The sequence below is a fragment of the Chrysemys picta genome, chromosome 3 (genome assembly GCF_011386835.1).
Source record: "Chrysemys picta bellii isolate R12L10 chromosome 3, ASM1138683v2, whole genome shotgun sequence".
NCBI lineage: Eukaryota > Metazoa > Chordata > Testudines > Emydidae > Chrysemys > Chrysemys picta.
Genome location: NC_088793.1, coordinates 108696890 through 108710406, shown reverse-complemented (window position 1 = coordinate 108710406; position 13517 = coordinate 108696890). Strand labels below are relative to the sequence as shown.

The 13517-nt window shown below is 42.3% G+C and overlaps 1 protein-coding gene across 13 annotated transcripts in view; it reads right to left on the bottom strand.

Annotated features, from left to right (window-relative positions):
* AIG1 (androgen induced 1) overlaps nt 1–13289 on the bottom strand; it is a 192330-nt gene extending 179041 nt beyond the window's left edge. For 6 of the 13 annotated variants that reach the window (XR_010600108.1, XR_010600109.1, XR_010600110.1 and 3 more), the window contains exon 1: nt 12782–13150. Coding sequence is in view for 6 of the 13 variants with exons in the window: in XM_065590313.1 (XP_065446385.1) it covers nt 12782–12922 (141 nt within the window). In the remaining 7 variants the exon portion in view is untranslated. Of the gene's footprint in view, nt 1–12781 lie in introns of all 13 variants that reach the window. The other 7 variants (XR_010600111.1, XR_010600114.1, XR_010600113.1 and 4 more) reach the window with 3 other exon arrangements.
* Nucleotides 13290–13517: the final 228 nt, after the last annotated feature.

Below are 13517 nucleotides of genomic sequence, written 5' to 3'. Positions count from 1 at the left end.
CGGGGATCAATGTATCGCGTCTAATCTCCTGTACTCCAGCGCCGTGAGAGGCGCAGGTAGAGTCAACGGGGGAGCAGCAACAGTTGACTCACTGCGATGAAGACACCACGGTAAGTCAATCTAAGTACGTCAACTTCAGCTACGTTATTCACATAGCTGAAGTTGCATAACTTAGATCGATCCCTCCCCCTAGTGTAGACCAGGGCTTGGTGTTAGAGATGTTAAGCTTAGGAGTTTTCAACCAGATCCCTGAGGTAAGGACCTTATTATCTGTTTGTTATAACTGCTCATTTCTTGAAGCCTTATTAAAAGGGGACATGCTATTTTGTTACTGTATGTTGGCTTTTCTTGCCCAGGCTCTTCAAGTGAGTATTGCTGGGGCTCAACTGCAGCATTACATTGGGCTTGCAAGAGGGTGTGCAGGGACCTTTACAATGCTGTGTAAACATGCTGGTTCAAACTCATCCTTAGGAAGAGCAAATAATAGTTCACACTTTTATGTAATGCCTTTCATCTCAAACTGCCCTGTCTCTCCCAACAAGTCACTTGACAAAGGTGGGTAAATATCAGTATGCCAATTTTATAGATTATAGAACCAGAAGAAACCCCTGTGATAATCTGATAGTCTGATGACCTGTATAAAGCAGGCTATAGAACGTCCCTGAATTAATTTCTGTTGGAATTATATATATTATATATCTTTTTAAAACACAACCAATCTTGATTTGAAAATTAACAATAATGGAGACTCCACCACAATCCTTGGTAAACTGTTCCAAGGATAAATTACTTTCACCATTAAAAATGGGTTTCAGAGTAGCAGCCGTGTTAGTCTGTATGTGCAAAAAGAACAGGAGTACTTGTGGCACCTTAGAGACTAACAAATTTATTTGAGCATAAGCTTTCGTGGGCTACAGCCCACTTCTTCGGATGCATAGAATGGAACATATAGTAAGGAGATATATATACACATATACAGAACACGAAAAGGTGGAAGTAGCCATATTAACTCTAAGAGGCTAATTAATGAAGATGAGCTATTATCAGTAGGAGGAAAAAAAAACTTTTGTAGTGATAATCAAGATGGCCCATTTCAGACAGTTGACAAGAGGTGTGAGGATACTTAACATGGGGAAATAGATTCAATCTGTGTAATGATTCAGCCATTCCCAGTCTCTATTCAAGCCCTATCACTCAGTAACAGACTTAAAGGTGGCAATTTTGCAATAGAAAAGCTTCAAAAACAGACTCCAAGGAGAAACTGCTGAGCTTGAATTAATATGCAAACTAGATACCATTAACTTCGGCACTTTTTCTCTTTAAGAAAGGCATTCACTCTCCGCCCCTGATTCTTCAGAGCTCAGACTGCAGCAGCTCCAAATCCTGAGCCAGGCTGTCCTCTCTCCCTCTCCCCTGCTCTGTGGAGATGGGGTAAAAGGGCAGGGGAAGGGGAACACCTTGACATCAGCCCCCCTCTCCCCTCCCTGCACAGCCAGCAGGAGGGTCCCTGGAGCAGCTGCAGGAGCAACATGGCTGCAAAGCAGTGGGGGGAGGGCACCTGAACACACGCTGCCGGATGACTACACGCGCTCTGCTAATCAACTTCACAGCACTTAAATCTCTCCTGGGTGGCCACCCAGCCGTGCAGCTTACAGGGAACACAGCTGTGGACACAAGAACTGGATACAGTATTCCAGTGGCAGTCGCACCAGTGCCAAATACAGATAATATAACCTCCCTATTCAAAAATCCTGTTTACACATTTAAGGGTCAACTTTAGCGTTTTATGGCCACAACTTTGTGCTGGGAGCTCATATTCAACTGATTATCTACCAGAACCCCCAAGTTTTTCAGATACTGCTTGTTAGGATAGAGGCCCCGTCCTGTAAGTGTGGCTCCCATTCTTATTCCTAGATGGCTAGCTTTACATTTGGCAGTATTAAAGTGCATATTTTTTGCTTCTGCCCATCTTATCAAGCAATCCAGATCACACAAATCAGTGATCTGTCATTTTCATTATTTATGATTCCCCAATCTTTGTGTCATCTGCAAACTTCATCAGTGATGATTTTTTTCCTTCTTCAAGGTCACTGATAAAAAATGTTGAATACCACCTGGCCAAGAACCAATCCCTCCCCACGCAGAAACACACTTGCTCAGTGCTTCCCCATTTACAATTACATTTTGAGACCTGTCAGCCAGTCTGAATCCACTCAATGTGTGCCATGTTTTTTATATTGTTCTAATCCGGGGTTCTCAAACTTCATTGCACCGCGGCCCCCTTCTGACAACAAAAATTACTACATGACACCAGGAGGGGGGGCCAAGCCTGACCCACCCGAGCCCCATCCCCAGGTGGGGGGGGCAAAGTCAAACCCAAGGGCTTCAGTCCTAGGTAGGGTACCTGTAAGCTGAGCCCCAATGCCCAGGGCTGAAGCCCTTGGCCTTCAGCTTCAGCCCCAGGTGGTGGGGCTCGGGCTTTGGCCTCAGGCCCCAGCAAGTCTAAGCAAGCCATGGCGACCCTATTAAAGTTTGGGAACCACTGTTGTCTATTTTAATCAAAATATCATGTGGTGCCAAGTTAAATGCCATGCAGAAGTCAATGGTAAAAATGATTGATGTAATATACTTAATCAACCAAACTTTAAACTCATCAAGTTTGTTTGACAAGATTTGTTTTCCAAAAACCCACGTTGATTCATATTAATTATATTACCCTCTAATTCTTTATTAATCAAGTACCATATTAGCCATTCCATTATTTTGGCCATGATTAAAGTCAGGCTGACAGGCCTAAAATTACCCAGGTCATCCCATGTATCCTTTTTATATATTGGTACATTAGTTTTCTTCCAGTCTTCTGGAACTTCCCCAGTGTTCAAAGAGTTATTAAAAACATTAATGGTCCAGCTAGATCCTCAGCTAGTTCTTTTAAAACTCATGGGTGCAAGTTATCCAGATGTGCTGATTTTAAAATGTTTAACTTTAGTAGCTGCTGTTTAACATCCCCCTGAATTACTATTGGAATGAAAAGTATTTCATCATCTGATACGACTACATCATCTGTTTTTTCCCCAAATGCAGAACAGAAATATTTTTGAACATTTCTGCCTTTTCTGCCCTATTAAGGACAGTTCTAGCATTCCCATTAGTAATGGATTGCTAGGATTATTTTTGTTCCTAATATTCTTAAAAAAACAACAACAAGCAAATCCAAAACACCTCCTCCTTAACAACATAAGAATGGCCATACTAGGTCAGACCAATGGTCCATCTAGTCCAGTATCCTGTCTTCTGACAGTGGACAGTGCCAGATTCTTCAGGGGAATGAAAAGAATAGGGCAATTTCAAGTGATCTACCCCGTTGTTCACCCCCAGCTTCTGGCAGTTGGAGGTTTAGGGACACCCACATCATGAAGTTGTATCCCTGACCATTTTGGCTAATAGCCATTGATGGACCTATCTTCCATGAACTTAGCTAATTCTTTTTTGAACCCAGTTATACTTTTGGCCTTCACAATTTACCCTGGCAATGAGTTCCACAGGTTGATTGTGCATTGTGTGAAGAAGCACATCCTTTTGTTTGTTTTAAACCGGTTGCCTATTAATTTCACTGGGCAAACCCTGGTTCTTGTGTTATGTGAAGGGGTAAATAACATTTCCCTATTCACTTGCTCAATACCATTCATGATTTTACAGAACTCTGTGATATCCATGATTACTCCAAGATCCGTCTTGATTGGTTAAAAACCACATGGTCACTTCCCCAGCATACTGTGTTAATCTATCTATGTGTCTGATAATTTTGTTCTTCACTATTGTTTCAATCAATCTATCTAACACTGAAGTTAGGCTTACCTGTCTGTGACTGCCAACATTACCTCTGGAGCCTTTTTTAAAAACTTGTGCTACAGCAGCTACTCTCCAGTCATCTGGTACAGAGGCTGATTTAAGTGTTAGGCTACGTACCATATGTTCCTCATTTCTGTGTAGTTCCCCTTTTTAAGTTAAATTCTACTGTAATGGGTTTCTTTGGTATTTTCCCCTCTACTAGGAAGTTACATTTAATTACATTATGGTTGCTATTACCAAGTGGTTCAATAATATTCACCTCTTGGACCAGATCCTGTACTCCACATAAGAAGAAATCAAGAACTGCCTCTCCCCTTGTGGGTTCCAGGATAAGATACTCCAAGAAGCAGTCATTTAAGGTGTCCCTGCATCCCTCTTGAGGTGACACATACCTATCAATATAAGAGTAGCTGAAATCTCCCCATTATTATTGCATTTTCTGCGTTTGCAGCCCCTCTAATCTCTCTGGATATTTCACAATCACTGTCACCATCCTGACTGCTATACTCTTATTATTCAAGCATGGACTTTCTATCCATAGAGATTCTATTGCACAGTTTGGTGCATTTAAGATTTTTATCGTATTTGACATACTGCACCCCCAACAACACGATCTATGCTGTCATTTCCATATATTTTGTACCCTGATACTAGTGTCCCATGGATTTATCTTCGTTCCACCAAGTTTTTGCAATGCCTATTATATCAATGCCATTTAATGCCAGGAACTCTAGTTCACCCATCTTAGTATTTAGATTTCTAGCATTTATAGCTAAGCACTTGTACGTTTCATCAATATTCAGTTTCTGGCCTTGATGAGTTGTATTTAAATGGGACTTTTATGTTTGACTCTTCCTCACAAGCTCCTACCTGTACTTTACCAACTTCTTTCCTATCTTCTTTACTGGGATATAGAGCTCCTCCTTTAATAAATTCATAGATTCATAGATTCATAGATTCTAGGACTGGAAGGGACCTCGAGAGGTCATCGAGTCCAGTCCCCTGCCCGCATGGCAGGAATTCATCCCTAAGGGATGCCTCAGCCTGAACTGTGGGCTCCTCCACACCCGTTGTCTTTCCCCCACCCATTAGTGTAAAAAATCCTTTTTAATTGTACATGCCAGCAGGCTGGTTCCATTTTGGTTTAGGTGGAGCCCATCCTTCCTGTACAGGCTCCTTAGGGTGACCAGACAGCAAGTGTGAAAAATCGGGACGGGGGTGGGGGGATAATAGGAGCCTATATAAGAAAAAGCCCCAAATATCAGGACTGTCCCTATAAAATCGGGACATCTGGTCACCCTAAGGCTCCTCCTCTTCCAAAAGGTTCCCCAGTTATTGATAAACCTAAAATCCACCTCATGCATGCATTGCAACCCTGCAATTCTACCAGTCTTCCTGGCCCTGTGCATGGAACTGGAAGCATTTCAGAGAATGCCACTAGTGTTCAAGGATACCATGACATCATCTGGAAGGAGCATCCCAACTATGGGATTTGTTTCCCTCTGTTCCTGCATGATGTTCTCCTTCCCTGAGACTTTCATCCTCCTCAGCAGCAGAGAGGCTCTGTCGGGTCCCTGAAAGTCTCCTCTATGTACCTCTACATCTCCCTTAGCTCCTCCAGTTCAGCCACTCTGGCCTCAAGAGCCCATACTGTGTCTCTGAGGCCAAGAGCGTCTTGCACTGCATGCATACATACATATACCAACTGTCCACGAGGCAGGTAAACATATGCACTGCATTCAGTCGCTATTCAATTGGATAGTCCCTCCTCCCCCCGCTACTGGACTTCTTGTCCTCAACTCTGCTGGCCACAGATTTCTCCCTATGCCCCTTTGTACAATTCCTTGCTTCCCATATATATATATATTCATTATTATCAACTTCCCCTTTCTTTCATTTTTATATTGTTGGTTGTTTTTTTTTAAATAGCTGCCTTCTCTTTCCCAGCTGGTTTGGCTCCTAATTATTTTCAGCTTTGTGAAATTGGCCCTTTTAAATGTTTGGGTATTAGTAGTTTGGACTTTATTCTCTTTGCACATTACAAATGTGATCAAGTCATGATTACTTATGCCTAAGCTATCATTATGTTATAGTTCTGGGATCAATTCCTCTTCAACTGCCCAGAGAAATCCCTCATGCTGGATGCAACACTTTTTTGAGTTAGGAAACTTTCATCCACAATATTTAGAAATTCCAAGGATGTTTTAGTACTGGTGTAATGAGATCTCCAGCATATTTCACTCAGATTTAAGTCCCCTATGATCATGCAAGTTTTTCCCCTACATATTATAGATAGGTAATTAAGGAGCCAGTCATTCTGTTCACTAATGTGATTTGGTGGTCTTGTTTGTTACATAGGCTGCTAGCATTGGTGTATAGGCAATTAAAGAAAGGGAAAAAGAAGCACAAAGATTAAATTCACTGCAGAGAAGAGGAGCTAAGCAAGGCGCTACACATTTAAGCCCCATTTAAATGATGAATAGTGGTTTGCCTGGGTCCGCCACATTGTAGTGGAGTTCACCCATCGAGTGAGTTCTGAAACTTGTTCAAATTCAGATATCAAGTCAATGGTAGTTAAGAACAAACTAGAAGACACGTACAGTTCCAGTCCTGCGCTCTAAACCATAACACCCCCTCTAAAAAAATAATTTAAATCTTTTTAATTCTATTCTGGTGACTTATTTAAATTAGACCAAGTGAAATTCAAAAACATTCTCTGAAAGCAAATAAACGTGTTTATTGCTTCTGGCAAGGATGTGCGTGAGAATACAGATCCAAATCATGCCAGCAACGGGGAAGAACAAAACTCCTTTAGGATAGTTTCAAATCACTTCAACAGCACCATTGTTTCAACAGAAATCTAGATTGTCCCTTACGTTTGATGAAGCAGACAATGGTAAAAGTGCCAGATGCAGGGTTTGGTAAGGTCACAGGAACATTACATTTGCCACCGCCACGCAGGATCAGACACCTGGTCTGCCTAATTAGTCCAACAGGAGCTAATACAACAGGGATCGGCAACCTTTGGCATGCAGCCCGCCAGGGTAAGCACCCTGGCGGGCTGGGCCGGTTTGTTTACCTGCCGCGTTCGCAGGTTCGGCCGATCGTGGCTCCCACTGGCCGCAGTTCACCACTCCAGGCCAATGGGGGTGGCAGGAAGCAGCGCGGGCCGAGAGATGTGCTGGCCGCCCTTCCCACAGCCCCCATTTGGCCTGGAACAGCAAACGGCGGCCAGTGGGAGCCGCGATCGGCCGAACCTGCAGACGCGGCAGGTAAACAAACTGGCGCGGCCAGCTAGGGTGCTTTCCCTGGCGGGCTGCATGCCAGAGGTTGCCGATCCCTGTAATACAACATGATGCTTTACTATATAGATCATTGTCGTTGTTTCTTGTAGTGCCCGCAGTGTTTTAAGTGTTTTGCAGGTAAAAGAAGGTACAGATATGACACTGAAAATCTTACACTTGAATGGAACAACAAAACAAAGAAAAACTATAGAACCAACGTGTGCAATGTTACACGTTGGGATGGGCGTGGGGGAGAGAATCAGTTCTTTCCTAACTCCAGCTACCCTCAATCATGGGTTATGAATATACTCGTTAGCACATTCAACATTACTCAAGACCATGTTGTTAATGAATTATAGTTATCTTTCTAGACTTTTGAAAATCTAGTCCCACTTTTGGTCTCAATTACCATGACCAATGTTAGACTTTCTTTACCATCAGATATGTGCACTATCCTCAATGTATAAATTTGTGGCAATACTGTATCCTGTTTAATTCTAACTGTGGTCTACAGCTCAAGGGGTGAAGATTTGATATGCAGTTGCATGATGAAAATTAGAACTAATTTAGACCAGGACACATTTTACTAACTTAAATTTAACTGTAAGATAATTTTCTCATAACTTTCACACAAACCCAAATCCTCTTCCTTCTGTGCACACTCTCCCTTCATCCCAGTACCCAGAATCTACATACTTTTGCCTCATCTCCCCCACAGTTGTAGAGTGCCCTTTGTCCATAATGGGTAGCCAAAAGAAATTAAGAAATCTTACCTCTGCAATAACGAAAAATCTGTTTTAAAAGAATTGGGAGAAGGGATCCTTCAAACGTACATAAAATGAATCTGTGATTCTGCAGCATGGTTTTCAATGATTCATACTATGAACAAACCATATCGCAAAATTTTCAGGCACTTATTAAGATAGAAGTATCAAAATGACAACTATTCATAACAAATGGCCAATCTCCACTTCCTACTGTGCATTCAAACACTATTTCCAATTTAACAGAGCTTTTCCAATTATATTTAACTCTGAAAGTCTAAACTGGGTGGAGGAGGGCAGATACCAAGTCAAGAAATTTTACACATCCTATTATATTTGCTCTTAAAGGTGTCCCACCTGAACCATCTTCTTCACCATTTCACTGCAGGTAACTTAGTGAGGCCTAATTAAGTTTGTGGGGTTGAAAAGGAGGGAAAATGTTGTTGTAGCTATAAAGAAGTTTTCACGAGGAATAAGAAGGCATATTTACTTTGAACGGCATCTACCTTTACATGCCAAGAAGAGAAATTAAAGCGGAGATGGTTATTCGCAGCAGCAGTGGTAAGCATAACTGGTATATTGTCAAAATGCACCTTCAATATTGCTCCATGAAATAGGTAAACCTTCCATTGCCACAAGTTAAAAATTCAAGGACAGGAAAGACTAAGAATTCACATCTAAGGAAATATTTGGGACTGGACATCCAAATTCTACCACTATACTTGTTGGTAGGCAAAACAGAAAAATACAGATTATATAAATGGATATATTATGGTAACTGGCTGAAAGATCATGCAGTAGATATCCATCCTCTAACCAAATGACACAAAACGAATAAACATTAATTTTGATGGCAACTGACCACTACTCTGGGGCTTCATAGTCCACGAATTTCCCCAAAAGCACAGCTTTTTATAAGCAGGGAAAAAGCTGGAAATCTACTGCAAGGATAGAGTACAAATGTATAAACAGAAAGTAGGAATGTTTTGGCTATTTAGTTTTTGCTTCAAATTCCTTTTAGCTATCGAATAGTATCATTTGATGCAAAACCATATTAAGTGCAGATACTAATAACTGGGTTAGAGGAAGCATTATGGCCAGCTATAGTCAGTTGCTAATTTCTCCAGGTTGCTGACTGATGCTGAGACTCTTGTGCCGATTGAGAAGGAATGCCTCATGACAGTCTGGGCATGCAAAAAATGTCCAAATTTCTTGTTCAGATTAGATTCCTAACCTCACTTCTGACTGACTACAAACCTCTCATACCCCCTCATAAACAGCAAGTGCTTGCACTGCGAGCCAGTGAGATGTCAAAGACTCATTCTATCCTCGTTGAGGTACAATCTGCAGTGAGAACACATGCTTGCCAAGATTCTGTTGCCGATATTTTGTCTAGACATTTTCTGAATGTGACTGATGTGGGGACGTTGCAAATAGTTGAGGAAATTGAAACTTACAAAAGAGCTCTGCAAGCCTTAAAGCCATCATACAATATAGTGCAAGCGTGCCTGAAAACATCCAAACTTTCCTCCTGGAGAAGAGTAGCCCCACTGGCTCTGATGGCACCTTATTTCCTGAAGTCAGGGCAGTTAACCCAGCAGAAATGAAGAAATGTATCCTTATACGAGACACCATTAGGCCCCTTGGACATTACTAAACGTCATCAACAAGTAAAGATCTGTCTGGTGGCTAGGAATTGGGAGACAAATCCAAGAGATTCAATTTCTTGACCAAACCAACAGCAGGGACACATACCCTATTTAAGAAACCATTAATATTTCTCTGCTGTCAGACTTGGAAAGTGGGCCTTAGAGGGTGATCCTTATGAGCTAAGGCACAGAAGTACATGGCGGCAGTTGACTACTTTACTAGATATTTAAAAACCACACATTTACTTGATGCTCTTTGATCATGTCATGTATAGATGAAAGAATGTGTCTGCATGGTGGGAAAGTCCACTTGTTACAGTGGGCCATAATTTGTTGGGGAATAATTGTTATTTACTGACAAGTAATACTTTTGCTACATAAAAATAGCCTTCACCCACCTAAGGATGGTGCTGTGGTTAGGGCACTAGCTTAAGACTTGGAAGACGTGGGTTTAATTCCTTATTCTGCCATAGATTTCCTGTGTGACCTTAGGTAAGGCACTTAGCCTCTCTATGCCTCTATTTCCCATCTGTAAAATGGGGATAATAATACTCTACCTCTCAGAGGTGTTGTGAGGATGAATACATTAAATACTATGAAGTGCTTTGATATTCGCTGATGAAAAGCTGTAAGAGGTAGGTATTATTTGTTGTTGTTGTTTTTATTAGGCCAAGGATTAGATAATAATGGTAAGGCCAAGAGAGCCAGGAAAAGGGTGAAGCAAACCCAAAAACAAGACTGTCAGTTTTTAGCTTTAGTCAGCTACGGTCTGATCCAACTGCTATTAATGTAAATGGGAAAGACTCCTGTTTGACTTCAGTGGGCGTTGGATTAGGCCCTTATTAATCCATGTCACTGAGTGTAGCCCAGCATCCCAAAGGGAAAAATCTAAAACAAGTCAAATAGGATAACAGAAGAGCAAAATATGCATATAAATTGCATTTTGACAAAAGGAATGCCGTTAAGACATTTCCTGACTTATATCCTGGTGTCTTGAGAGCAAACTCGGATAGTGATATAGGTTAGATAACATACATGCCAAACTTCTAGGCTTTACACAGCTACGACCAAGGTAAGTAAATTCTGGAAGAACAGAACATGTTTGCAGCTCATCCTAGATCCAAGAAATGGCTTTTTACAACTTATCACTCTAGAATCAGTGTTACCCAGAGACTTAGATCGTAAGCTCTTTAGAGAGGATCCTTCTGTGTTTGTACTCACCCTAGCACAATAGGGTCCGGTCCATGATTAGACCTTCTCGACACTACAGTAATACAACTAAATAATAATAAATAAAGACAATTCTGCTTCTGCTCTAGAAGAATTATAGACAGAACCAGCAATGCAGCCAGACTTGCCACATTGAGATCATTAGATAGCATCATCAATAACTGATTCCTTTTTAAACACTGTGATCAAAACTTACAGAGAATACCTGAATATTGGAGAAACTTTTATATCAATGCCAGATGGGGCAAAATAATATCCACCGTACTTCTCACTTTGTTTAATACTGTATGAAGTTAATTGCAAATGATTTAAGAAATAGCATTGCCAACATCTCAAAGTTTAAAAGAAGTGTGTGTGGGAGACATATAATTCAAATATCCTGGTTTAAATTCTATTGAGAATTCCTGATCTTATAAGTGTAAACTATTATTTCAACAATACCATACTACAACAGCTTGAAAGTTCAGAGAGTGGGAAAGAATAAAATTTAAAATTAAAATTTTAAACAATAGAAGCTTGCTAACTCTTCAATAGGAAAAGCCCAAAACAAAAACAGGTCTGCATTTGTAAAGTACAATGAAAAATTAACATATGTAAAAATAGATCTTATTAGATATCGACAATTGTTTGGGCCGAGCCCACACCTGCCTAATGTCAAAACTAAGAATAAGTTTAGCCACTTCATGCACTGCAAACACCTGTAACTAGCACTTGGCCTTAAACACAAAAAATCTCTTCTTTAAATAGAAAAATGGAATAATTGCTCCTACTCGACCAGAAAAATCTAGTTTAATTCAGATTAATCTTAGTGTAACAGTGTCACAAAATCTTGCATCTGGCACCTGGACCCCAGCAAATCACATAGGTGTTAGGGTCTAAACCAAAAAATTCTACCCTCTAAAAGACAGCACGCGTTATCAGCAGCTAGTGCAGTAGAAGTAGTTACGCTTGTGCTCTATTTAGCTGGGAGAATTTGAGTTTGAGCCCAAAAATTAATGGCATTGTGCTGGTACAGGTTTCTGCTGTGCTCTTGCATCAGGGTCTAGACTTTTATGGTAGCCTGGTAATGGTATAGTGTCTTGTCTAATTCTATCATTTAATGTGTGGATTCAGCAGGGTAATTACGGGTCCAGGTGCTGCATATGAGGTTTGCCATTGTATTGCACCTGGCTACATCAGGATCTGTTTTTTCTTCCTGCTGGACTAGGTGCATCAACATCTGTCTGTTTAGATAATATGATTATGGAGTTCAGGGATACAATTTTTGGAGTCAACATGGTTGAAGTGCTGGATATGGGTTTTCCCAGTGGTCTTATGGCATGATAGTAAGATCTGGATCTTTGCGCTGAACTGCAAGGAGAAACAGTTCTTGTCTAATCCGACAGGTGCACTGGTGGGTTTGGAGGCAAAAACTAGCTGAATCTGGTTGCCAAATGTGTGATTTGTGGCACTTTTACCTCACCTGTGTTAGGCTCAAGATTATTCTGGTAGGCCAGGCGTGGCAAGCCATGTTCCTATTTTGATAGTATGTTTTGTGGTTTTGGGGCCAGCATTATATTCTCCTCTATTTTGCTTTAGGAAAAGTATGTTTAACATTTCTGTTGACACAAACATGGCTGCTGTGGCCCGTTTCAATAAAAACAATAAACAGGCCACAGGAGTTTGTTTGTTTTTTAAAAATCCATCCAGTATTGCTGCTGCTTTATTGCTTGACTAGCTCTTTTCAGTGTTACCCATTTAATGAGTCACAAAAGGACAAGTTCTTTTTTTCCCACCCACAAGGTCGCCTAATTATGATGCTCTCATGGGGAAGTGGGACTAGGGAGACCCATACACAAGGGCGCTGAAACGCCTGTGCTAGAACATTACAGCCTGGCCAGTGACTCTCCTGCCAGAGCTCCCGGAGGCACATTCACGCCACTTACCAAGTGCACACACAGGAGGGAGCAGCTTAGCCTGGGACGCACCCGCAGGCTGGGGGGCGAAGGTGAGGGCAACTTACCAGGTCTATGAATGTCAGAAATTTCCAGCTCCCTCCATAGGTCTGATGCGCTGGCATGTCAATGGCGTTGTAAGCGCACAGGATGGAGAAGTAGGAGAGGAGGATGGCGACTCTCAGCACCTGGCAGGGCACGAGCGCCATGTCGCCACTTTGCAAGCGGGGCCTGCAAACTGCAAGACAGCGGGGGCGCGCTTCCCGCGCGGGGCTGGCGCGGTAGCGCGCGGCGTTCTACCCGGGGAGGAAGCGCGAGCGCGCGCGCGGGTGTCCCCTTGTTCTGTACGCGGGGGACGCGCCCGGCCCCGGGGAGAGCGGGCTCAGCCGGAGCTCGTCAGGCAACAGGGTGCTTCCTGGAGCAAAGGTGGGCGGGGAGAGGAGGAGATGTTGGAGGAGGGGTTACCATGGCAATCTACTAAACCTGCCTTGAGCTGCTGCTGCTGCTTCAGCGGAGAGACCCCTGGAGCAGGTGACCCCTTCGCCTCTGGGGCTGTGTGAGTGTGGCTTGTTGTATGTTCTTCTTGCCAGCGCTGCAAAAAGCGACCTGAAGAAATAAACATGGGCAGGGTCGTTGTCCTCTAAAGCCTTGCATTTCTACCCACGCTGCCACTGCACTTACGTGACCCCGGCTGACTACAGAGTCTGAGCGCCTGTTCACAAACGCTGGCGTACACCCATGCATACACCTGAGTACAGGCTTACATGAAATAGAGAAACTATGCTAGCATGTATGCACATATCT